Source organism: Kryptolebias marmoratus, linkage group LG22, assembly GCF_001649575.2.
Source record: "Kryptolebias marmoratus isolate JLee-2015 linkage group LG22, ASM164957v2, whole genome shotgun sequence".
NCBI lineage: Eukaryota > Metazoa > Chordata > Actinopteri > Cyprinodontiformes > Rivulidae > Kryptolebias > Kryptolebias marmoratus.
In genome coordinates, this window is record NC_051451.1 from 28,634,383 (window position 1) to 28,646,185 (window position 11,803).

Genomic DNA, 11,803 nt, shown 5'->3' on the forward strand with positions numbered 1-11,803 from the left:
ACCTCGGAGCCACATATGCAGTTTGTTACAAAACGTCTCACCTTATTTTATTTTTTCAAAATAATAAGTTTAAGTTTGTGCAGCCAGTCAAGATATGTTTATACATAAACCAATCACATCCCCTCATTTAATTTGAGTTCCTAATGAGTTCAGAATAAGACTTTTCTAAACATAAACAAACAGAACTGGCAGAAAAATGTCAGCTAATGGTGTCAAATGGTTCTGACGCTTGGGCAGCTTTTGAATTTATTCTTAAAATATTTGCTCTTTTTAAACTTTTTAATGTTTTACTTTTATAAAGTTAACTTGTGGGAAACAAGCATTTCAAAGCACACACATTGTAATGCATTCATCCTGTTTTCTGTGTAGTTTTTGTTGTCATTGTTTTGTTGGATAATAAATCTCCTCTCAATGTATTTGTGTGAACGGCAATAAACTCATCTATCATTTTAACTTCCATAGGAAGCCATTTTCTTCTTCTACACTTTGCAGAAGCAACATTCTCACATCTCCAGGTTTGTTACGCTGCAGACAGAAACCACAGCCAAAAACCCAAGTTATATAAACTGCAGTTAATTTTAACCCATGTTTGTTAAAAAGAGTTTCTTGCAGTCTGCATCCAAACCTCTCTGCAGCGTGGCCTCCCTGTCATTTACAATAAAAATAACAAGTCCTTATGGAGGGAGACATGCCTTGTAGTGGTTTCCTGCCTGCGACTTTCTCTCTCTTAGCCCTGCCTCTGGCTGACGGTGGGAGCTGACAAGCTCTGGTGTCAGGTCCAGTTTAGCACTTGAAGGCAGGACGTGTCACACTCTCTCTCCAGGCTGTCTCACTCCCAAGGTGAGTCATGCCTCGTCACCGCTCCTATAGAGACGTAAGCCATCACATTGTTCTGGTAAACGTCCAGCGCCTAATAGCCCTGTCGTGATTTGTCAGGAAAAATACTCATCTGCTGAGGAGGGCAATCACTTACAGCAAGGTTGGAGTGTTTGTGTTGGAGAGGAGAGGTAGATTTTCAAACGTAAATCTGTGCCGTCATGAAGTGTCTGAGTTTGAGCTCCGCCGGGGAGGAAACGGGTTTAAATCAATACTCACAGCTTGCAACAGAGGTCGAAGTTTGTGACAAAACATCTTCCTGCATAGTTGTTGTCCTGAGACATTTAATGAAAGACTTATCATTCCTTGAAGGGATTCATATTCATGTCAGTTTTAGATTAAGATCATCTTCTGGTTAGAAATGATGGAGTTGTAGCCGTAAAAGTTCTGCTTGATCCTTTGCCTTTTACTATTTTTAGTGCTATTATAAATCTGTCATTGTAAATATAAAATATTCTTTTGAAGAAAATATCCTCTTCAGTGACAAAGTGAAATCAGGTTTCTTCAGATTATTACAAGTTAAATAAAAATATGTAATGTAAAAGCAGTGACTTGCATAAATATTCACCCCCCTTCACGTCAGTATTTAGTCCAAGCTTCAGTCTCAGCCCTGACTCTGGATGGATAAGTCTTTGGACACTGGAACTTTACTCCATTCTTTACAAAACTGCCTGAACTCTGTCAGGTTGTGTGAGGATCAGACATCAACCTTTTCAAGTCAAGCCACAAATTCTCTATTGGATTTAGGTCTAGTCTTTGATTTGACCACTCCAGAGCGTTCATCTTGTCTTTAAACCATTTCTGTGTAGTTTTCGTTGTAAGTCACTGTCTTGATGAAACATAAATCTCCTCCCAAGTTGTAGTTCTTCTGCCGACAGCATCAGATTGTCCTGCAGGATTTCCTTGTGTTTTACCCTCCATCTTAACAAGCCTTCCAGGGCTGGCTGCCGGCAAGCAGCTGACCCTGGAGTCTTCCACATGACATCTGGCAAACTCTAGTTGAGATTTAATGAGTTTTCATCAACAGCGGCTTCCTCTTCGCCACTCTCCCATAAAGCTCAGTCTGGTGAAGAACCTGGCAACGGTTGTTATAGCTCAGTGTGTCCCATCTCACCTGCTGAAGCTTGGAGCTCCTTCAGAGAGCTCACAGGTGATGGCCTCTCACTGCTCCTCTTCTTCATGGTCACTCAGCCTGGTCTTGATAGATTTACACATTTACCTCATTACTTTCATTTCTTGATGGTTTTATCAGAACCTGTGGGGAGGTTTAGGGTCTTGGAACTCCTTTTGTACCCATCCCCTGACTCTTACTTTTCAATAATCTTTTCTCTGAGGTGCTTGGAGTGTTCTTTTGTCTTCGAGGTGTAATGGTAGCCAGGAATACTGATTACCCGGCCAACAGACCCTCCAGACATAAATGTTCTTATGCTGCAATCACTTGAGACACATCCACTGCCCTCAGGTGATTCCCGTTCCACTAACTGTGAGACTACTAGCATCAAGTGGCTGAACCTGTCAGTTTATTTATGCAGTCATTTATTTTGCATTACATGTTTTATTTAATTGACATTATTATGTAGAAAGACCAATTTATATTGATCATGACTGATTTTAGAATAGCAGTAAAAAAAGGTGAAGACGTTTTATAGGCACTGTACATTCAGTGATTATTTCCTAAAGGTTTCAGTAACATCTGTCCAGTGGTTCATGAGGCATTTTGCTAACAGACACAAACAGGATCAACATTATAATTCTTGCACAAATCAGAGACTGTGTGTTTGCTCGTCTTCTTCTCTCTAGAAGGAGTTCCTGACGGCGACGACTGAAAAGGACATCTTTGACCATCTGGGCCTCGAGTACATCGAGCCTTGGCAGAGGAATGCGTAGGCCTGCGCTCTCCGCCCTGGATGGATGAGACCCTGTGCTGCGCGTACATCACTGATTCCACCATCTGCTTGCTGTTTGAAGCCTCTCCTGTGATTCAAACAATCTCTTTAGTGTTGCTGTTGCTAGTTTAGTTGTTGCCGTAGTCGCCTGGATTCCACGCTGATGTGTGATCCATAATTCAACTTGTTCACTATTGTCTGACTGTGAATAAACATTTCTTCGCACCATTCAGGGTCTGCCTGTCTCTGTGTCGTAATCACCAGCAGGACAAAGTAAATCAGTCATAGCGTAAGAATTGCCTGCAGTGCCTGCGAGATGCAGTCGGTAAGGGGTGACCACTGAGAGAGAAGAAAGGCGAGGGAGAAAACAGGAAGCCATGCAAGAGGGGAGGGGGAAGGGAGGCTTTTTTGTCGAACAAAATGTTGTAATCACCCTCCTCCTGGCATGAAAGTGCTCGGCGTGAAGCTGAGCCAGGTTTCCGGGGGAATCGAGAGGCGGGTAATGAGCATCGGATAGACGAGTGCTTCGCATTGCATTTAGCCTCCATTTAAGCCCCGCGTCCACTGGAGATCATTTAACCGGAATTCCCTGATTCAAAGACCCCTAGTCTCTGCTCATTGTTTCACATTTATTGCCCTTCCCTGGATAGTCGGCTGAATTGGAGGTAATCAGCTGCACCAGGGACTCCTGGAGAATTCAGATGGAAGGTAAATGAGTTCAGTAACAACATAAATAGATCCAAGCATCCGCAGCTTTCATTATTCTTTACTTTGACTTTTAATAAGTTTGTCTTGTCAAAGTTGTTTATCAAGATTTCTGGCCTTATTTTTCAGGACAATGACTCTCTAATGAGTAAACTCTAGTAATGGTGTGTGTGTTTGGGGGATTAGTTTATGCAAAAACACCCCTAAACTATCATTTTGCAAAGACAAATCCTTTTAATTGCAACACAAACAAAAATCCAAAAACCTGAGATTGCTTCACCTGACTGTGCCTGAGCCCTAATGATGGATTTAATGGAGCTCTGTGGATCTTCAGGGTTCTGGTTCCTGATCTGTCTCTGTGTGTGGAGAGGTCCTTGGTCTTCATGATGTCTCTTTCTTGGTGGTAACCTGCACTACTTAGAAGCGATGGACTGCTGCTGATTCTGTTAGAACATAAGGATATAATTTCTAGTTTTACATTTTTAGAATATTACTCATAAACAAACTGAAAATAGATTTAAATTCCAGGCTGTAAAGCAATAAAAGAAAAAGATGAAGACTTTTGCAACCGACTGCATCCCTGAGGAAAATGTGGACGAGTCCTTCTCCAGTGATGACAGGACCAACCCTGCTGTCCAAACAACCAACCCATTTTATGATGCTCAGACTCCACTTTTTTCCCATGATGCCCCAACAGGAACAAAGACTGATGACATTCTAGTGAATCACCCTATTTAAAGATCTTTAACTAGAACAGTCCAAAACTTTGAGAACTTGACCCAGGCTACATACGCTCCGATCTCTTTTTTTGTCCTTTCAGCCTCACTGACACAAAACAAATGTTAAAGTTGCATCATTAACCAGTTAGAGCACCCTAATGCTTTAGGTTACTTAATGTTCTGACTTTATTAAAAGAATAAAATACCCTTTTTCCCCTATGACATTTTAGTCAAATTAAATCAAGCTGACCTCAAAATAAATTCACAGCAGTCATGATCTATTTTCCTCTAATTGTTTTTCAAATGGGATTTACTCTCTGCATTAAATATTCACTAATGCAAACCCAAATTGAAATTGATTATTTTGGTTTTAGAGAATAAATTATCGCTGAGAAAAGAAAATTCCCTAAATTCAGCTTGGAAAGAATATCTGCTCACTCTTTGTGCAGAATCACAGATTTATAACAAACACCATCTTTGGTCATGAACTATACAGCAGGAAACAACCATGAGTTCAAGTAAATCTGGTATATTTTAAGTTAATCTCAGCAAACTCAGGGCAACTGTTTCTTATGAAAGAGGAAGCTTTTTTATGAAGCTTTTAGTTTATCACAGATTCAACTTTAAAACCAAGTCCTTGGTCTTTATATATAGATCTGACGACAGATGCTTTCAGACCAAACAATTATAAGTTAGTCCCAGCATGAAGTTATTATAAAGGCCGACATGTTTGCTTTCGCATCGCCTGGGGAACGCCTGTGATTGGAAAACACTCTGCCGATGGTCAGCAGTGTTATTTTCCAAATGGACTGAAAGAGTGACACAAACTTTCAGGGGAAAGAGTTCAAGAAGCAAAGACTTGTCTGTCTACTTTGAGCTGCACACATTTAAAAAACTGCACAACAAAGCATGCAGTGATGAGAGTTAAAGAGAGTAACTCATGGACTGCAACTAGTTTACAAACAGCATTCATGAGAGAGTCTCCAGGATGTCTTGCAACTTTCAAGTGGTTTTCAGTTTCCTTGCATGAGTTGTAGAGGCTTGCAGTCTTCTGATTGATTGTTTGTTCAAAACATCTGTGCAACAGAAAAGTTGTTGTTTAATCTTCTGGACATGTTGAAAACTGAAGCGACCAGACTGAGAAACTGTGACTCGGGTTGAGAACCCCACCAAAGTCATCAGATATCTCCCTCATGAATGCTGTTTGGGACAGCAGTCAATTTATTTATAAAGCTCAGCTAGCCACAGCCCAGTCAAATACTACCTTCAGATAAAATAATGATGTATTCAAATTACTTTAAAGTTTTATTTGTAGAGTGCAGTTTCCTCCCAGAGCTCATAAACCTGCATGTTAAAACTGGATATTCACAGCTGACCTCAGATGGAAGTGTGTGTGCATCCATCCATGGTTGTCAGTCTGTTCTGAACCAACATCTCACCTGTTGACTGCTGGGAAAAACACCAGCTCCCTGCAACCCTGAGTAGGACAAACACTGGTAAAAGAAACTGGATGTATGGAGTCCAGAACCACCAAGATATGAGCACAGATCCATGAATCAAAAGGTTCTTTAGTGAGATCGTATCTGTTAAACGGAGCCAAACCAACCAGTGTGGCAGGAGCTCGACCAAAACATGGATGCTTTGTAGCATAACTATAACCTTTTGGCTTATCTGTGACTTATTTATAGAGCAATAAGTAAGCTAATAGTGGAGTTAAAACCTTTTTAAAGTTTTTCTACATTAAAATATTTGACCAATAGTCCACGAGTTGAATAATTACACCCCAGTTTGAACTTTCAAGAAGCTCAAATCCACAAACTGGCAATGCCACAAATAATTAGATGCGCTTCCCAGCCCCCTAATATGGTTTGTTTAAAAATAAATTATAATCTGAAACATTCTATTAATGCAGCGTCGTATAAATCCCTGTATCCCCTGGAAAAAAATGTGTTTTGCAGAATTCCTACACTGCTCAAACTCATTTGTTTATTCATCACTTTCAGCCAATCACACGGCGCCATGTTCTATGTAAATCTTTGCCTTCGGCTCTTTGCTGTCTGGCAATGGCTGCCCTTTTTTTAAACATGCTTGATGTCTGAAGTCTGACTGAGATGACAGATGTGTGAAGAAATGGGGGGAAAAAGAAATGCTGGCAGGAATTTGCATGAAGTGCTTGATTTGCTGACAAAATGTTTTTTTTTTCTTGTTTTTTTTTTTTCCCCCATCCAATAAGTTTTTATTTCTACCTGTGCAATCATTTCCACTCCCCGGTTGTGTTTCAGAGACATTCCAGCACCTAAAGCCTTCAATCATGTCCGTCAGACACCCATTGCTTTAACTCGGGCAGATCCATCACGCCACAGGAGCTTTTTATGGACATCTGCAGCCTCGCTCTGACCTTTTAATAAACATGAGCGCTGTGATATATACATGCATGGATTACTAAATGGGCCTACAGGACACAGGCCTGAAGGGGGCAGATTAGATTTTACAGCACAGACTGCAGCCGCTTCACACGGCAGCTACTGGTGTGTGGAGAGTCATAAATCTGCAACAAAAAGACAAATAAATGAAAAGTTCCACAGAATCTTCTTTTAATGACGTAAAATAACCACAAGAGTTTTCATGAAGCTCATTTAAGGCCATCTTTGAAAAAGTAACAATAAAAAGTAATGCATATTAACATTTCTGTCCCCATAGTTTGAGAGAAATAAAACTTAATTTCTTGAGTCTGTAATTTAAAAAATAAATAACTGAGCTGAAAATCAGAGATTCATGCATAAGATGGAAAATCAAGAGCTCTTATTTCATATCTGTGAATAAATGGTTTCATCTATCTGAGAAAACATCTTTTCATTAAGTGTGTTAATTAGTCATGACTGGAAACAGCTGATAAGACATTATTTTTTATTATTTTTAAAATCTTTGTCAGGTCAAATGTGACAGAAGTTTCTTTCGTCCCTTTCTTCTTCAAAAACAAGCAAACAGAAAACCCTGACAGCAAGAGGGTAAACTATTAGCTCTGAACATGTTTTATACAATTTGCTTCCATTCAGCAACTTTTAAAGCAAAATAAAAAAGTTTTAATGAAACCACAAATAGTCAACCTATTTCTAAAATATTTCAATAAATGATTTTATTTCAGAAAGCCTGAAGTGTTTCGACCAACTAATGATGGCTAATCCAAGCAGCCTTAAGAACAGATATATTTTAATTTAAAACTTAAATCTGTGATACATTTTTATTGTCAGTCATGTGATCCAGTGCACGTTCGAATGAAATGTTGCTGCAATTCTCTGACGGGACGAAATAAACAAAAAACACACATCTAGTAGGTAAAAGATGCAGCCTAATAAATAAACATTTACAGAAGAACAAAATGGTGAAATAAGATTCTCCACTTCTAGGATTAAAAGACTATTACACTAACTGAAAATATTTTCAATGCAGTTTCATTACTCTGTTAAATATCTGTAAAGATTTATATGGATTTCTGCAAATGCTAAAAGTTAAACCTTTGCTCTGCCATAATTTAGCATTACATGAATATTCTGAATATTACAAACTGCACCAGAAGTGCTACAGCTAGCTGCTGCTTGCAAATAACCACAGGATTCTTATAATAATCATATTATAAAACCTATGAGGGTGGAAAAGTTTAAATCTGAAACACCAACAGCACAACCACTGACAAATACATGCTCACCCATCTTTTATGGCAGCGCAGAACAAGAATAGTAAATCGCCCATGTAGAGGCGGCTACCAAATTTGGGTTCGAGACAAAACGATCTCTTCTTCTTGTACCCAGAGCGTTTGAGTACGGAGTGACCGAAGCTGTAACTGTGACTTGGTGGAAACATGAAGTCACCTGGAGTCTCACCTTTTACACATCGAGCATCAACTAAACAAACAAGAGTCAAAATAAACTGGGACCAAACCCCGACTGTGTGTGATGAGCTTTAAGAGCAACTTTTCCTTGTTTTGTATCAGAAGACAGAGATTTATTTGCTTCGCTGTAGAGGCTTGAAGGCGAGTGTTCGGGCCGGTCAGAGCCAGCAGGGAAAGGTGACAGAATCAGGACACGATGCCGCCGTGCCGCTCAGGGCGTGACAAAGAGCCGATGCATAAAACAAAAGAACATGGTGAAGAGAGGAGCAGTGACACGTGGGCTTTAAATGAATGTTTAACAGTTCCACTATGAGTGAAAACTTGGTCAAAATGTTCAAATTAAATAGCTTTTGTTGGAATTAAGCATTAGTCGTTTTGTTTTTGCCATACAAATGGAACTCATGACCAACAGAGGAATGTAAAATGAATAATGGGGATAATTTTCCTGCAGAGTTAAACTCCTGTTGGTGTCACAGTGACTTCCAGACATTTTCAGAGTTTACACAGAAGGCAGAAGAACAAATCTGCACTCTCACAACAAACTTTAATTTAAGGTGACCCGCTCCGTTTGTGATAAATGACCTACATTGGTGATTTTACGGAGAATGGGGCAGTGTCTGAGCGACTGTGTCCACCTCCACAGGTGGCAGAGGAGCAGGAGGACGAGACGAAGAGGATGAGGAGGAGCTGGGCCATCTGCTGCAACACATCACCACTCTCCATTTTGTCCTTTAGCTTCTAGTTTGTGGTAAACAAGCAGCAGGAGAGGTGTTGAGCTACTTATCTTTATGTGCAAGGGTTCAAACCGAGACCAAGAAGCTCCAATAAAAAGGACAAACTGTAAAAAGTAAAAAGATTTTTGTGATTAATTGTACTTGTATATCTTGGTGTTGGAATCATTGTTGACTCAAAATCTCCAGAAAACACATCCTTTTTGGTTTTGGACTTCCTAGATTTAAAAATGCATCAATCATTGAGAAGAAGCATGTCACTAAACCGTGATAAGAGTTTAAAAAAAATCAAAAGTGAAAAGAGCCAACTTACTACTTTTCACTTTTAACTGGAAATTATATTTGAACTTGAACATCCCAACATTTTTCAACTGCAAATTTTCATTAGAAGTCATGAACTTCTGATTGTTCTGATGTTTGATCACTTTTCTTCTCGGCAGAATTAGTAGAGTTCAGATTTATAGGTTGGTTTTCTTTTAATCCGAGTCACAAATGTCCAACTGGGCTGAAGTCAGGGCTCTAAGAAGGCCTCTCCAGAAGTCCACCTCTGTGTGTTTGTGATCATTGTCCTGTTTAAACGCCAAGTTTTAATCATCCAGGCCCCCAGCATGATCCTACCACCACCATGCCTGACAGTTGGTTCAGTGTTCTCAGGTCTGAAAGCCTCACTTTGACTCATCCAAACAGCTCAAGCTTTGTCTCATCAAACTTTTCTCAGAAGACATGTCTGGTCCATTTGGAAGTTGCTGGTCTCAGTCTGGCTTGAAGTTGTAGCTTTTTGGAGCAGGTTTCCAGATCATGGTAAACGTCAGCCTTGGTGGTTCCTGGGTTGTTCCTGAGATGGTTCCTTCCACCTGAGATGAACAGATGAGTGTTGCTCAGTCCAATGAGTGCTGGCAAAGAGAAACTACCAGCTCCAGGTAATTATGATCACAAACAGGAAGTTGTCAAGTTAAAAGACGTTGGACAACGTTCAGCACCGTTTATTAAAAGTTTCAGGTGAATGTATTGCTTTAGTTCTGTACTCCAGCTGTATTTTAATCTGTAGAAAGTATATGCTTCCTCAGTGTTGAGTGAAGCCCTTTATCACTCACCTGGGAACCATACCACAGAAACTAATCTATTCTACTTCTTTGGGTTACATATTGAGTTTGAAGCCCACGTCTTTAAGCACAAAGGTAAAAAGCTTAATGGGACATTTTTTGTGAGCAGGAAACTCTGCAGCTGTTCTTAATAACCCAACTAAGTGCAATAGAAGGAGTGTGAAAAGGCATTCAAAGAACTCCAAAATGTAATCTGTATCAAGTCGGTTCTGTGATTAGATTTGATTTAGAATACGGACCTGTGGTTTTACATTTAAATGTAAAGCATCGAGTAGTTTAACAGTTTGTAGGCGCAGAGGTCTCACTTCTGTAACTGTACCGACATCATGTACATTTGACACATCATCTTGCTTGAGGTGATTTTGCTCCACTCGGTCTGCTCATGTTTTAGGTATTTCTTTTACTGCTCTGTCTCTGAGCTGGGTGCCAGTCCCTGCACTTGATCCTCCTGCTGTTCCAGATGGACCTGCTTCAATACCAGGCTGCTAATGAGGCAGCGCTCTTCATTCTGTGCTTCTTTGAATGAAGGGCCAACCGTTTAACCCCTGCCCAGCACTTCCTGTGACCTTCATGTATTTTTAGGCTGCACCTCATTTCATGCCAGATAAACACCTACGTTTTCCAACCCTCGGGGGTCTGAATCTCCCAGCCTTCTGTCACGATTGATCCTAAAATGAAAACAGAAACTGTTCAAGTGAAGCTGATGGTGTGGGTTGACAGAAATGTATACATTTAACTGATTTTAACTACTGCAACCCTATCAATATGATTGTATTTAATGCCAGTAATATTTGCATTTTACGCTTTGTTCTTTGCTGCTTCTTTAATATGTGGGTGTCCATCCCATTCTCTCTAACTGATGAATGATGTTAGCTGGAAATAATCAACAGTATCATCTTTTTCTTTGGTTTGGCATTTTGAGTTTATAGGAAGACTTAAATGTCAGTTTATTGCAAACATGGTAATTTTATCACTTAAACATACAGAGACATGGGTTAGCATGGGAAATGACAGCAGAAATCTCAAATTTATGTGAAAATTCTCAGTAACAGTTTATAAAACAGGATGTTTGGTTATGTTGTTGGTGCTCTCAAACCTTATGTTTTGTATCAGTCTTTTAATTGAATTACATTTCCTGTCTTATTAAAACCTTAAACTCCTCTATTTGCTGTCTCGAGTGGAGGAGTTTAACCCTCTCAAGGCAGGCGTTGCAACAACATATCTGATTTTTCCTGTTACTAAAAGGGTTAAATATCTCTGGGTCTTGCTCACGATCGAGGGAAGAATGAGGCGTGAGATCAACAGATGAATGGATGCAGCTTCTGCAGTATTGTGTACTTTTGTACCTGAAGGAGCTGAGCTGAAAGGCTAAACTCTGTTTACCGGTCGGTCTGCGTTCCTACTCTCACCTCTGGTCATGAACTTTGGGTGGTGACTGAAAGAATGAGGTTGCAGATACAGGCGGCTGAAATGAGTTTTCTCTGCAGGCCAGCTGGGCTCTCCCTTAGAGACGGGGTGAGAAGGTTGGTTTTCCAGGAGAGGAGCCAGAAATGGAGTTGAGGTGGTTCGGGTATCTGGAAAGTATGAATCCTGGAAGCCTACCTAGGGAGGTGTTTTGGTCATGTCCAACTGGGAGGAGACCCCGGGGAAGACCCAGGACATGCTGGAGAGACGGTCTCTCTGCTGTCCTGGAAATGCCTTGAAATCCTCCTGGAAAAGGAGACTGTGGAGAGACACGCCTGGACCTCCCTGCCCTCCGACCTGACTCCAGAACAAGAGACAGATAGATGGAGGGATGGTCTCAACCAAACAATGAAACATTACCTTTCTAAAAGACAAAGGAAACTGGATATTTTCAGACATTAGCTTACATGTCTTGGGTTCTTTTTTCACG

The 11,803-nt window shown here is 40.3% G+C and overlaps 1 protein-coding gene across 1 annotated transcript in view; it reads left to right on the forward strand.

Moving 5' to 3' along the window:
• Positions 1-2,978, forward strand: part of dntt (deoxynucleotidyltransferase, terminal) — a 67,420-nt gene extending 64,442 nt beyond the window's left edge. Inside the window, exon 11 of the mRNA XM_037973400.1 lies at positions 2,677-2,978. Within this exon, the coding sequence (XP_037829328.1) occupies positions 2,677-2,763 (87 nt within the window). The 3' untranslated portion in view covers positions 2,764-2,978. The remainder of the gene's footprint in view (positions 1-2,676) is intronic.
• Positions 2,979-11,803: the final 8,825 nt, after the last annotated feature.